The sequence below is a fragment of the Typopeltis vanoorti genome, chromosome 14, assembly GCF_054136105.1.
Source record: "Typopeltis vanoorti isolate ZY-2024b chromosome 14, IOZ_Tvanoo_1.0, whole genome shotgun sequence".
In the NCBI taxonomy this organism is placed as follows: domain Eukaryota; kingdom Metazoa; phylum Arthropoda; class Arachnida; order Uropygi; family Thelyphonidae; genus Typopeltis; species Typopeltis vanoorti.
The window spans coordinates 99398954-99414889 of NC_143562.1; the positions used below are offsets into that span (position 1 = coordinate 99398954).

Below are 15936 nucleotides of genomic sequence, written 5' to 3' on the forward strand. Positions count from 1 at the left end.
AATGAACAAGCTCTTAAACAATTATTAAAAATTACTAGCAATACATTTATAAATAACGGATATACCATTAATAAAATTCTTCATAAAACTTCATCAAAGAGTAATATAGATTACAGTAAAACCATAACACTCCCATGCATTAAAGGGTTATCAGAAAAAATCAATAGAATCCTACATCATTATAATCTTAATGCCACTTTTAAACCATCTTTAAAATTAAAAAACATATTCAATACCTCTAAGGATCCTTCCCCCCATTGGCATACCCTGGAGTTTATTTATCTATTGCACCTGTAACTTATCTTATATTGGGGAAACTGGGCATACAATCCCTATCCGTAAAAAAAAAAAAAAAAAAAAAAAAAAAAAAAAAAAAAAAAAAAAAACATATAATAATTTTGGTGAAGCAAGCCTTTCAGATCAAACTTTTAACACCCTACATTGAATTGATTGGAAAGGTACTTGTTCTTTGCATCATACAAAAACTTGATATGAACGGAAATTTAAAGAAGCCAATGAAATTTTGATTAATCACCCTAATCTTAATAATAATGGGGGCTTAAAAATCCCAAGAATTTGGATGGCACACATTCAACCCATTTAGTTTCCAACAAACCCTGACTTTAGGACTCTAAGCAATTTTTCATTTTTATTGGCCACTATTCATACCAGTTGCAATTTATATGTATACTTATATAAGTAATTTTATTTTCTGTTTATTTATTTATCTATTATTTTATGCATGAACATGTTACTCTCCAGCTTAATTAACTTTGTAACCTAATAGATAATAATAATAACAGGGCTCTAGCTTTGGTATAGTGAGGGTTTTTTTTTTTAACACCAGATGTCAGGTTTTAATGGTTGATCAGTAACTTTAGCATGTCACATAGATTGTAGTGCAGCTTGTTCTTTCTATATATACGTATACTTTAGAAGATGACCTTAATGTGAAGGTCGAAACGTCGAGTGTATATATTTTGGTTTATGTTAAATTGAAGTTTACTCTAACACGATAGTTGTATCCATAATTTTTCGTAATGTATTCTGATCACTGTGTAAGCATGAAAGAAAGTAACATCATAAATTTTAAATCAGAATAGTGCCGTATTTCTTTAATTTACAGATATAAGAGAAATGTGTCAGTGCCAACTGTTCATTATTGGGTCTCTGACCAGTTAGGAAGCTGACTTGTCACTTTTCCCCTTCTCCTTATGCTGACTAATGCTGACATTTATCATTTGAGTTCCCCCTCCATGTAATTGGAGGGTACCAGTTAAACAATTGACTGACTGCTGAAGGTTTCAGATTATTTTTGGTTTTAATGGTACAGGCTGTAGATATTTTGTTTATTGTGAATATTTCAGGTAAGACATTAACTTAAAATAACATTTATTCTGCATTTTCATTTTTATAATTTCATACTTTTCTTTCATATGTGTTTCCCATGATTGCTTACATTTGTGGTTTTTAATGTTGTGTTTTATGATCTTTATGCCTGGTTCCTGCCAATGCTTAGTGTTCCTTTTGTATATCATTTGTTCTATTTCCCACGATTTCCAACATTTCCTTTGTTTTATGTATAAAACATGCAGTAGCCTATATCCACCTGTTCAATTTTTACTTTCAAAATTTATTTGTATAGAAAGATATTCTTTTAGAAAATTTTTAAAGATAAAAAAAAAAAAATCCTAATTGTTTGTTAAAATATTATCTTTATTTCCTAAAAGGGAGAAGGGCAACATTACTAGAATTTTATGTAAGAAAAAAATGTAAATTATTTTATTATTTATTGAAATAAGTAAAATTTATTTTTAATAATTTTTCCTATAGGAATTGCTGCAGTTATTTTTAGTACAAATGTACAGTAAGCAAGTAATCAGATTAAAATAAAAGGGGTCAACAAAACTACTCCTTCACATGGAACTAAACAAGCACATAGCTGCAATGACAGTTGATGTCTTAAATTCTTCAAGCACTGTAAAAAAAAAAAAAAAAAAAAATCATCTAATGCTTTTTATTCCCATATAGGGAGTAGGTAAAGGCATTTTAGCTTTATCTAACTTTTGAAGACTGAATAGGCAGTTCAGTCTCCACTCGTAGCCAATCAGAGATAGCTGGTTCAAGGCTATCACTAATTTAAGCAGCCCACAGTGAAGAGACGGTTCAACAAGTGGCGCCCATCTCATGGTCCCTAACCCTAACACAATATTTTTAATGACTGAAATAGTGTGGGTTGTACGATCAATTTTCTTGAGTTTCTGGGAGGGAAAAAACCCACTTCCCCTTAATAGAGATAGACTAACTCGGGAACCGGTTGAAAAAATGGCTTAGAAAAAGTTCCTCTAGTTGGCAACTAGACTTGAACTTAAATCTGTCTTCAGGTGGTTTAGTGCTGAGGAGTATAAACACCACTTCCACTGATCTACACAGCCTCTTCAAGCACTGTAAAGGAATTAAAATGTTGAATTTATTTTATAAGATAGCTGACCTTGCTAGCTAACAGCTTGTTTGGTGGTTGCTGCACCTTGTCTAGGAAGTGCAGAATGTTTTATAAGAGCTTTGCAATTGAAAGTGAGTTAGTCAGTCTGATATGGTGGTGGCAAAGTTTTGTTTCCTAGAGGAGACAGCACCTTAGCCAATTAATGCATGCAGGTAACAAATAGTTTGCCTCACACATTTAGTTGCTTTGGCATTATGATCGATACTTTGTTCAATGGAGAGATTAAAAGCTTGTGAGCAACACAAACTTGATAGTCATTTTATAGCATTATCTGATAAGGACCGACCTTTTTTGTCGACATCATGCTTTTCTGTGGATTTTTTCATGGCTCACCCATCATTTTCTTCTGACTGTATGTTACCTAAAAGGAGATTAAATTGTTCTTGTTGACTTTCACTGTAACAGCAAAAGCTTCTTTTAGTTAACTAACTAAAATTATGAATTTCATATAACAAATTTCTTTTATAATAGTATTTCAACTGTGAAGATTTGGTTAGAACTTTTCAGTAGTTTGATATTATAACATTTATTATAATAAGGGAAGGGTCAACTTGACTGCAGTATTTTGCTATAAATACACAGTCAGTCACAAAAAATACATTGACACTGCATCAGGAAAGACAGAAAGAGAGAGAGAGAGAGAGAAATTAAAACAAATAAGTGAGACTGTTTGTTAGCGAAACATTGGTCTTGTGTGTGCAATACTCATATCTTTTTAATAATTTCTTAATCATAATTATTTATTTTTTTATTTTTAAAGCTTCAAGAATACAGGGTGTTTTAAAAAGAATGACCTGATTTCTAATAATTATATTTAATAATGAAAATGTGGTACAGTTACAAAATAAATTAACAAGTATGAAGTAGGGCCTAAAGTTTCACTCACCACAATTACAAATGCTCAATGTGCCCTCCACCTGCTGCACGGACAACATCAAGCTGATAGCTGAATTCATCTCAGACTCGTCTGAGAGTGCCTTTTGTCACAAAATTTACTGCAGCCGTGATTCTGGTCCTGAGCTCATCCAGGTCAGCGTCAAAAGAAGTCACAAGGTGTGATAGCTGGAGATCTTGGAGGCCAAGAGTGTAGTGCCAAGTCGTGGGGTCCCGTGCATCTAATCCAACGCTGAGGCAAGGTTTCATTTAGAAACTGACGAACTTGTAGGTTCCAATTTGGCGGTGCTCCGTCTTGCTGAAAACTGTAATGTTCAGATTCTTCATTCAGCTGTGGAAGTAGCCAGTCCTGCAGCATTTCAAGATAGGAGTTTCCCTTAACAGTGTTTTCCTCAAAGAAAGGGCCATAAACCTTTCTAACAGAAACCACGCAAAAAACATTAAGTTTTGGTGAATCACATTTATGTTGTACAATTTCATGTGGATTCTCAAGTCCCCATATGTGAACATTGTGGCGCAAAACTTTACCGCTTAGATGAAAGGTTGCTTAATCACTAAAAATCAATCTTTGTAGGAGGGTGTCATCCTCCATGTCCTCTAACAGATTAGCACAAAAATCTGTTCTTTTTTTTTTTTTTTTTTTTTTTTTTTTTTTTTGTCACCTACACAAAGAGTTTGCACCAGTTGCAATCTGATGGCTTCATAAGCAAACGTCGTCGTAACACACTCCAAACAGTCACATGAGGGATGGTAAGTTCTCAGCTAGCACGACGAGTGGACTTGCACGGGCTTCACTGAAAAGCCTCTTGAATTTGTTGCGCATTCCCCTCTGAAGTGCATGGTTGTCCAGGACTCTTTCCCTTACATAAACACCCTGTTTCTTGAAATTGTCAATACCAATGGCATCTAGCGGTCGTCATATCAAACTCTGGGCCAAGGTCGTTCACATGGTATAAGTCGCATTCATTTGTGGTTCGTGGTTGCAGAGATATACAATTTTCAAATCAGGACATTCTTTTTGAAACACCTTGTATTTAATGATTAATTTTTGTTTTTCTAGATGTATTTAACGTTTCAGTGACTGTGTATTGTTTTTATATTTGGAAGTTTGATTGAATAGATATGTGCATTCATGAGTGAATATTTGTGTGTGTTTATATATCAATTTATTTATTTTTAAAATCTCTTATTTTTTTAGCCATGGTCCTATGTGCTCTTCTTATTAACACTGGTGTTGTTGTTGGACTGGTGATGCTAGCAAAGGGTTATATTCGCTTTGAAGGATGTGTTCCTAATAAAATTTTCATTGGAGTAAACGGTGGTCTTTGCTTAGTGTGTTCATTTATTTCCATAATGCCATGTGTAGAAAAATGTAAGTGTAAAAAGTGTAAGTAACTGTAAAAAAGTGTAAGTAACTGTTTAATGTGTTTGCATTCAGTTTTCTATAAATAATCTCTGTATCCAGTCCTTCAGTGGTGTATCATATTCTATATACACACTGGTTTCTATAAATTAAGGAACAAAGAAGAAAATTGCAATAATCCAGAAAAAGTGTATGATGAATTTTTATTCATTTCGGTGAAAAGCAGTATGATATGAAACATGGAGTGGGGGAGCACTAAAATTGTAAAATATTTTAATTTAGTAACAAATTGGGTATATGAAGACAATGTTCAAAAATTACATTGTCAAAATGCCTCAATAAGGAATGTGGTCACCCCTGACAACAATATACTCGCAACAATGTTTTATTCTGTTTATGTTCGTGTCCTGGAGCTCAGTTGGTAATAACAAATGCTGCTCCTTCACAGCTCTCCTAAGTGCCTCAAGGTCAACAGACGATACCCAGCCCATACATACGATAATCTTATCTTGAAGATGTTAATCCATGAGCTTTGTTTGATGAGGAGTACTATTATTTTATAGGATAAATGTCTCACCTATTGTACATGCATATGGAAAAACATAGGGGCCAAGATTTCATCTGTATAAGTTGCTGCTTTCATGGTTACACTAGGAAGCACATATAGGGCGGTGTATCCACCTTCTGAGATGCCTCTCCAAATCATCGCACCACCTCTACCATAAGTATCCATTTCATGGATATTATCATGATCATCATCATCAAATTCCAGACATCTACCCTCAAGGAGCATACAGGATATGATAGTACTACATAAAAAAATTTACATAATTACTAACTCCTCTCAACAATTTTCCTTCAAACCAATCTGTTATCTGTCAAGAACTCCAACATTATCAGGTCTTATATTTCTGTCTTCTGGGGCACTTTTTACCATATCAGTCCACCTATATCTTAGCCTTCCTCTGTGTCTTTTTTCTGCCAACCTAGCAGAGAACACTTGTTTTGCTAATGTTTCCTCTCCCATTCTGTTTAAGTGACCAAACCACCTGAGATTAGCTCTGCTAACACATTCCTGGATGCTAACAAAGTCGAGTTCTTTCCTAATATCCTCGTTTTTAGTATGATATTGCCATTTATGGCATTTGTTTATGCCCCTTAATCTTTCTCAGGACTCTCATATCTGCAGTCTCTAGTCTTTGGTCAAGTGTTTTATTTCTAACCCAGCTCTCACATCCATAAGTTAAAATTGGTTTGAAGATTGTCTTGTATACATCTAGTTTAGTGTTTTGACTAAATTCTTCCTTATTCCATATCAGTTTATTCAGTTGGCTTCCTACCATATCAGCTTTGTTGATTCTGTTGTCTATTTCCATATTTAATTTACCATCTTCACTAAAAATCGTGCCTAAGTAGCTGAAATGTTTTACCTGTTCCACAGGTTCTCCATTCACAACACAATTGACATTTTCAATGATTCTGCCTATTTTCATTTTCTTTGTCTTTTTATTGCTGACCTTCATACCATATGTATTACAACAGTTATTCAATTTAGTCAGGAAATCTTGCAGACTTATAGCAGATTTATTTAGAAGTATAACATCGTGTGCATAAAGCAAAGAGCTGACATTAACATCTCCAATTTTGATATCCAATACCACTATATAGATAATGAATAAAAGAGGGGATAATGTACATCCTTGTCTCACACCAGATTTAACATTAAACCATCTTGCTGTACTTCCTTCAATCCTAATTGCTGATTTACAACTCAAATAAAGACTAAGTATTGCTTGATATAATGGTCATTGACACCATATAACTGTAGCGTATTGAATAGCTGCTCTCTTGGCACCTTGTCATATGCCTTTTCCAGATTCACAAAACTCAAATACAGATCTTTGTTATATTCTCATGATTTCTCGACTATTTGTTGTAGAGGGAAGATCTGATCCTGACAGCTTCTATTTGGCCTGAATCCAGCTTGTTCTTCACCAAGCTTTTCTGCCACAATTCTTCTGAACTGTTTCTCAAGTATACTTACATAAATCTTTCCGGGAACACTCAGTAGGGAAATACCTCTGTAATTCTCACATTCAGTTTTATTTATCTTTTTATATATGGCTACTATGAGAGCTCTACTCCAATCATTGGGAATTCGTCCCTCTGTCCAGGGCTTTTAAACTATGCAGTTCAGCCACTGTAAGACTTTTATACTACCATACTTCAGCATTTCTGGTTGAATATCATCTAATCCTGCTGCCTTTCCACATTTCAAGCCTTTGATGGCTTTTTCTACTTCAAGTATGGATATGTATTCCTGACTATATGCCTGGTCAGTGTTTTTTATCACTATGCTGTCATCACTGCTTGTTTCATTTAGCAAATTTTCAAAGTAATTACTACATACTTCAAGGATATCTTTTTCTCCTGTTTTCATGTCACCTTTATCATCTCTAACTCCGTTTACAGCACTCTTCCCTCCATTCCTAAGCTTTTTCAACAACCTCCAGAATATTTTGCCGCCACCTTGATATTTATTTTCTATGTTCTTGCCAAAGTCCTCCTATGACTTTTTAGCTAGTTTTACACAGTGTTTAGCTTTCTTACATTTGTCTCTGTATTCTCTAAGAGCACAAGCTGACTTATTTGCCGGGAACTTTTGATATGCTTTCTTCTTTTCCTTCACTGACTCTTTAACTTCCTGTGTCCACCATGGAGTTCTGATTTTTCTATCCGTGCAGACAACCTCACCACATACCTCTCTGGCTATATTAATCAAGGTTTTCTTCAAGGCTTGCTACTGAATCTCCATTGTTTGGTTCCTGTTCTCAAACCTTTTCATTTTTTCTTCAATAAATTTTTGTGTATTTTAGTCTACAGTTCACATCTGAGAGCTGCTCAACTTTTATTCGCTTTAAAACTTTCTTACATGTTATTCTTTTTAATATGAAATTCAGTTTTATCCTGCTCAAGACTAAATAGCGATCACTTCCACTATCAAATCCTCTGTACACTCTGGTGTCCTGCACCAGGGAGAAATCATCACTATCAACAATAACATAGTCAATGAGACCATTCTTATTCCTTGTCTCTTCTCTCCATGTGAATTTGTGCACATTTTTATGTTATAACATTCTGTTAGTAATAACCAGTCCATGTGCTGAGCAGAAATCCAATAGGTATTTGCCATTATTATTAGCTTTCCTCTTTTCTCCAAATGTTCCCAAACTATTTTTGTACGTCTGACAATTTTTTTTAACTCTGCTATTTAGATCCCCAACCATGGCCAATTTTTCATTGTTTCAATTGCTTTTTCTAAAGCATCAAAAAATTCCTCCACTTCTACCTTAGTAGAACCTTCTGTGGGACCATAGGCACAAATAAGTCTTATTGTCCAATTCCCCATTCTGATATTTGCTCACATCCCTCTATTTGAGACTGCCATTCAAGAAGATTAGCCTTATTTAGTGTTGAATACTATGGCTACTCCTTCTTTTCCTTGATTGTTATTGCTTGAATATAACATTTTGTATTTATTGTTCAGAAAGACCTCACCAGTTTTTGTCTTTTTTTGTTTCAGTCACCCCTATTATGTCGATCTGGTACTATCTGATTCCTCAGCTAGCTCCATTTCTTTGCTATTCAGGCTTCTTATGTTGATAGTACCGATCTTTAACTCTGGTGATGTTGAGTTGGGGTGTGTTTTAGGGTTTGTTCCAATAGCTGACTTTTTGCTGTTCACCCCGGTTCCCTGGCCAAAACAACGAGGACCTTGTGTAACCAGTGACACCCCAGCTGGCATGAAATTTTGTCAATTTGTACAATCATTTTGTATATTGGTTTAAGCCAATAAGAACACAATTTGGTCGGCTAAATCCCAAATTGCCAGCTCATTCTCGTTCCTTCAGTATCTAGGTAGATACCCAACAAGGTGCACCACGAGAAGGTGAGGATTGGACATTTGGTCAGAAGCCCTGGTCAGTTCTCTGCATTCCTTTAAAGGCTATGTGGAGATCTCCTCTTAGTTATACAGCTTTTACCCTTAAGCATCCCTACTTTCATTGTAAGTATGCATAGATGATTTTCGTAAATACCTTTCCAAATGCGTTACACTCAGTTCTACTTTTGACCTTTCATTGTTGATGTTTTTCTTTCTATTGATCACCAATACTAATCAACGTGGGATCTGCTCACCCAACTCTGGATAATACCTTTAGAAAATTTGGCACATCCTGATTGCGCTTCATGTCTTCTAGGCATTTGACTGGATTTTATACAAGGGCATGTTAAATAAGCACCCATCAAGTCTGTCCCATGATTTTGCAACTAGGTCACAAGTTTTCTCACTGGATGCACGTTTTTCGTGATGGCAGGCAGTTCCCTATCTTCTAGTTATCCAACTAATGCTGGGCTAGAATTCCTGCAAGGGTTCTGTCTTTTCACCCACCCTCTTCATTCTCTCTCTCTCTCTCTATATATATATATATATATATGTGTGTGTGTGTGTGTGTGTGTGTGTGTGTGTCAATGACTTACTCCAGTTGTTCACCAATCCAATACACAATTTTACTACAATAGTACACTACTATCCTCCTTATCACTTGACACACCTTATACCACATAAACTGTCACAAGCCACAGAGCAACAGCCTCTGCAATGATAAATTCTGATCTCTAAACCATTCTCTGATGGAATTCTGATAACCTTGTCAATTTTAATACCTGCAAAACACAGTTCTGCCATATTTCCCACAAAAAAAAGACCCATATTCTCTTAGCTTTACCCTTAACAACACCCAAACCTCTAGGAAATGAGATTGCTCTCCTTGGGACTACCCTGACATCAAAGGCTTTCCTGGCATAAACATTATAACTGCTACCTCCTTGGCTTCCAAAAAAATTAGGATTTTTTGTTTTTCTCAAAGCATTACCTTATCTCTGAACAGCTATTAATCCTTATAAATCACAAATCTGTCCATCCGTTGAGTACTGCTCATTATCTAGGGCAGCGCTTCCCAAACTGTGTGACGCGGCCCCCTTGGGGGCCATAGGTTTTGTTGAGGGGGCCGTGAAATAATGAAAACAAATTTGAAAGGTTTTAAGACTAAGTGTGCCATGTCAAATATGTATGTAAGATGCTAAAAATGTAATATATGCATTTGATTTTTGCAATATTCGCTGTGTATGTTTTGTATTGAATATAAATACAATAAATATTATAATAATATATCTCTCTCTATTATGATTTTTTTTCGAGGGGGGCCGTGAAATATTTTAATTTTTGCAAAGGGGGCCCTGACATCCAGAAGTTTGGGAAGCACTGATTTAGGGCAGTTCCCCAAGAGCCTTAAAAATACTTGACACAGTACTGAAAAAAAACCAGTCAAATTGATTAATAACTAACATCTCACCTACCACTCAAAAAGTTGTTTGCTGTCTGCAGCATGCAGCTTCTGTAAATATTTCCATAGTAAATGTTCATCAAAACTAGTCTCAGTAATTTAGCACCCTTTTTCTACCAAATCCATTGAAATGCATACAGCTGTCACCCAACATCCCCTTCACATTTCAATTCCATACTCATAGAACAAATTTCTCTTTCTTCTTCACTTCCAGCTTTCTCTAGTAGAGGCTATGAGTATAAGGTCATCAACGAATACCATAGAATTAAAATTGGTTGTGTCAAGAGAGTAGCCAGTATGACTTGGAAAAGAGTGAAGAAACTCATGAGTGACACAATTCAAGAAAATAGGAGAGAGAGAGAGAGGGAGGGGGGATCTCCTTGGCATACACCTAATTGCTGGGATGGATTTTGATTTGGAGCCCAGGGTCATGGTAAGGGAATTTGCAGAATAAATCTAGGAACTCCATGGATGCCATTAACCTTTTAACTGCTGAGATACTAAATAACCAGTTTGACCCTCCTTGCTGAGTTATTTTCACAATTATAAAATATTTTATAATAATATGAATAATATAATGTATTATACATTTTTGCACTGTTTTCTTGTATAAATTGAAGTCACTGAACAAAACTGGTATATAGGAATTTTATTTTCAAGTTAGGAATGTCCAAAATTTATCTTGAAATTTATTTGTTTATTCCATGTCAAATAATGTCACACAACTTCAAGTGAGAAACACCTCCCCCAAAATACTTCAATACTTTAGTAGTGTGTGGTAATTTTGAAAGCAGGGGTGTACACATAAGGCTATGCCACATTTGGCACACATATACCAGCTCTCTTTTCTTTTTCTTTGCCCCAATGTGGTATTTGAATACACATGACAATGCCTAGTGGGATTTGCTTTCTTGGGTGTGGGTGGCACAGGTATTAGGAAATGTCTTTCCCTCAGTCTGAGGGGTTCGTCACCCTGTGATGGTCGTCCAGATGTAGTGGTTGATCTTGGCATGTGGAACTTTTGAAAAATTTCTCTGGTGAGAGTCAATTGAATATTAGCATGTGTGATATTTTCACCAGTATGTGCAATAAAAATATGTGAATTGAGAACAGTGAGATCCAAGAGATGGAAAAAGAATTTTCTATACCATTTGAAGGCCTTTTGCACACATTCAAGAAAACTAACCATCATGTCTGTCCTGTCCACAGCCCCCATATTCCTATTATAATCCATGACACATTCAGGTTTCATTATTGGTGTGTTTGTTGTCCTGTCAACTTTCCCTGATTGTTTCATCTCTATGAAACAGTCAACATACAAACTTCTCGTTTATCAATCCATTTTACCACCATCATATTATCTGTGTATCTGGATTCTACCTGTCCTTTGTCTAATTTTTTGTTCAGTTTCGGCAAACCTTTCCTGTTTTTCCTAACAGTCCCACATGCATTGGTACCATTTTTATATAGCCAGTCATACAGAAGAGGGCCAGAATACCAATTGTCTAACCACAATGTGTGCCCTTTCTGCAAATACTTTGCCACTAGGGTTTGCACCATGGACCCAGAAATCCCAAACTCACGTTCTGGAATAATGTCTGTAGTTGCCCCTGTGTACACTACAAAATCTAACACATATCTAGTCTCACAATACAAAAACTTTGATCCCAAATCTATGTCTTTTTGAAGGAATGTACTGTTTGAACTGGAGGCAGCCCTTGAACAGTACTAAGCTCTCGTCAATACATATATTTTGAAAAGGGGTAATCAGTATGTAGTCTTTGTCCTGGAACCTGAGTTTCATTGTCATTGAAATGTAAAAGTAAAAGGAATCTGTCCCTGGACATGTAGTCTGTGAACTGTGGAGTAACTATGAGGGTATCCTTGAACCAATATTCTGCTATTGTTAGTTTTTTTACCCTAGCCATAAGTATTATGATTCCTCTGGGGTAGTATTTTTCCATTTTTGCAAACGAGATTGGGGTGCTGGTGGTAGTTTCTGAGTCAAAAATACATAATATTTTATTAGTTTCGTCAGCAATATGTTGCATTATGTGAAGGGGGGAAAAATAGTTAGAAAAAATCAAAAGCAGTTGAACCATCATCTATAATTGCAGAAATACTTGAATTATCATTATTGAATTGGTGAACTGTTGGACGAAAATTTGTATCGCACCATTGAAACAATGAAACGTCAGTACGATTTCTTTTTTGCAGATGCACTGGTGCTGGTGGTTCGTTTTCTGAACTTTCACTATTTTCTAAAAAATAAATATCATTGTTACTGAAATCTGATAAATCAGAAGGTAAAGTTTCTAATACTTCTACTAATTCCACCTCAGTAAGAGAACGCTGCTGTCTGCTTGTCGAAGCCATTTTTACTAACTCTGGAATCACCGCATCACGTGATCGCCTGGCTCCTGGCTGTAACATTGTGCATGGTCTCACAATTTTTTACGAAGATAGCGCCACAAAGCAGACAGAAGCTTGAAAATTAGTTCCTTCTAAGAGATGGCACTATAAGTCCGCTCAATTCAAATGCTTTCACAAACTAAATTAAATGAGTATTAAACATTGAAAGTTCAAATCAAGTTAACTAGATCGTAGCAAGGTCGCCATTTTTTCCGTGCTTGAGTTAACTCGAGAGGGAAGAATGAAAATATTCTCAGTACAGCCATCCACAGGGATGAAGGCTCTCTGCCTAAAATCATGCTGGATGTTTGACTGCAGACATTTATCTGACCCTTTATGAAAGATGTAATAGAACAGGAACAACTGTAATTGGACAGTCAGAGGGTATAGATTCATCTTCTTTTGGAATGAACACTGTTCTTGATTTGTGAAGATTTGATGGTAGACATTTGGTAAACAGAAGTAGATCAGTTAAATCTTACAAGATAGGCAGAGGAACACACCCAAATGCTGCAGCAGCAAACCTGCCTGGTCCCACTGCTGATGAACTAGCTGGAAGTGAAGACTTTATTTCTTCAAAAAAAAAAAAAAAAAAAAAATGGTCCGAAAGGTTCTGCTTCCAGAATGGACCTTGAAAGGGAAGTATGGACTAAATCAGGTAGATGTGGTGAATGGGTGGAAAAGACATCACTCTAAAAGCAAACTCCTCATGCATCTCACTTGGAGGGTGAGGAGGAAGAGATGCTCCATCCAGTATTGTTCTAGCACAAATGCTTCTGCTCTTCTTATCTAATGCTTGCATTTGGGCATATAGATGCTTTCTCTCTTTTCGAATGGATCGAATAGATGATGCAGATGATAATGTACTAACGGGGAGGAAGGATGTTGCCTGGAAAATTCTGTCTCCAAATAATGATTCAAATTTTCCATAACAGATATTTCATTGATTGACAATCTAATAACATTCTTTAAAACCCTGTGATTATACTGAGAGAGAGGAGGCTGATCCTGAGATTTTGTAAGGTGCACTTGAAGAAGAGATGGAATTGTACTGGTTCTACTCGTCTCTTGAGATGATAGCGATGGAGCAGGAGGTACTTGGGTATTTCCTACTGTTGTGGAATCTTCTAACATACGTATTTTCTGGTGTATAAGGCATACTTTTTTACCTTAAAAATTCATCTTAAAAATGGGGTGCGTCTTATATAATGAAGGTAAAGATTGTTTCCTCTTTTCAAAGTCATACTCACTCCCTTTTATGTTCCAAGATCTTTGTAGGCGGTTAATGATGCAATCAAATTGATGCGTGACCTTCACGTGACTTCTAGCGCATCATTGGCTAAGAACGGGGAGTCCCTATTCAAATTTCATAATATCTTATCCGAGTAATCAGTTACCGATGTTTATCAGTATCGAGTTGACGTGTTGAGATATTTTGTGTTCAGTTTGATATTTCCCTGTAGATTTTAGTGATGGAAAAAAACGGGCGACATTCATATACTTTAAGTTACAAATTGCAGGTTGTAAAATATGTGGAAGAACACGGGAATAGGGAAGCTGAAAGACATTTTGGACCTCCGCCTACAGAAAAAATGATTAGAACTTGGCGTGGTCAGAAGGAGATTTTGTACAATTTGCGTAATGAAAAGCGCATGGGACGTGGAAAAATTACAAAGTGGCAGAACTAGAGACCGAAGTTTTGAAATGGGTGCAAGAAAATCGGCAAAATGGCATTGCCATTTCAACAAAAATGATTCATACGCATGCAGTCAAAGTAGCCTGTGAGGTTTTTTCCAGAAAATTGTATTAAATTTCTTAGGAGCGTCTTTTACACTGGAAAATACAGTAAATGTCTGCAGTTGCATCACTTGTTCTCTGTAAGTATTTATGAAATGATCTGATTGTAGTTATTGTCTGCCTAGGCAGAACCTCAGTGATATGAGCTGTATCTTCTGTAGCTAATGAGGCTTCATAGAAGGCAAGATGGTGTTCCTCTTCAACAGTCCCGCATGCCTTTGCATATTCAATACATACTTAAGTATTAATAGCAATGGGATGTTTTGTATGGCTGTGAACCAAAGGCCAATAATGGTGGTAAAGTCTAGCTTACATTCTAGTCAGACAAAGTGTCTTTGATATGATGTTCCTGGTTCAACTAAGATAGTTGTATGTTATAGGAAAGTGGAAATTGCATAGTGTTCCCTTTCAAGTAGTTCCTTTTGCTTTTGCTCTCAGCATTGAGATGTTTGCATGTTGGTGAAAATTAAGACCAATAGTGGTGGAACAGACAAAGTGTTTGTGATATAATGATCCTGGTTGAAGCAAGATATTTTGATAAGTGGATGTTATGGGAAAATTTAAAGTTGTAGAAGGGTTCACAGGATTGATGGAATGTTTTGCTCACTGATGCATACACAGGCCTGCTGGAGGTAGCCTTACTTCAAGTGGGATAGATATACTATCTCTGTGTTAATGGTTGTGACAGTCATATTCCTTCTAGAATGAGTGCTGATCTAATGACTAGTCTTCTCATGGAGGTGATGGAAATAACTTTGTGGGCATTACAGGAATGGGTGACAAAGACGACATTATCCAAGTCAAGAGGAAAATCAATCACAGGAGTGGTTCTATGGTCCCTCCCTAAGTGAGAGATGGTCCTCATTCTGCTTAGCAATGGAACAAACTCTGCTGTGGCTGTTAACCCCAGAAGGGAGAAAACAGCACAACATATTAGGCAACTTAGTCACCTGAAGATATCAAGGTCCCACCACTAGGAGGCAGCCTACTTCCATCTGCCGTGCAGCCAAGACATATAATATATAAACCTCAAGGATCCTTGTTTAGTCTCTAGAGCAGGGTTTCTGGACTTCGTGAAGAAAAAAAAATAATAATAAATACAAAATATTCATAAATATGTGTATATATATAAACTTAGGGTCACTCACAGTACTATAGGCTTACAAAAAAACCTTTTGTTTGTGGGAGGTACATCTAAAAAATAAAAAAAAAATCCTGAAATTCATCTTATGGGATATATAGAATACTGTGATAACACTTAAGTTTGCCTTATAGCAAGCTTTCCATTAATTATTTTCTTCTAAATTAATGTTGTTCATCAGTCTCTGCATTGTCAGATTTTAAATTTCAGTCTTCTAAAGCATTACTAATGGCATATATCCACATTTCATGGCCATTTGTTGCATGTAATGTTGGACAATGCTCCTCTACTAATTTAGGTGTTCTTTAGGATTCACCTACCCTCTTCATATACATAAACAACTAACCTGAATCCTACCCATAATTTTGCTGATGATAACACCTTCATTTCTCCTATTCATATGACAATCTTTGTAGTGCTC

General features: G+C 36.0%; 1 protein-coding gene across 2 annotated transcripts in view; it reads left to right on the forward strand.

Moving 5' to 3' along the window:
- The window catches only part of LOC150099802 (serine incorporator 5-like), a 293435-nt gene that overhangs the window by 118994 nt on the left and 158505 nt on the right, over positions 1 to 15936 (forward strand). For both annotated transcript variants that reach the window (XM_090404186.1, XM_090404185.1), the window contains exon 7: positions 4596 to 4769. In XM_090404186.1, the coding sequence (XP_090260312.1) occupies positions 4596 to 4769 (174 nt within the window). The remainder of the gene's footprint in view (positions 1 to 4595; positions 4770 to 15936) is intronic.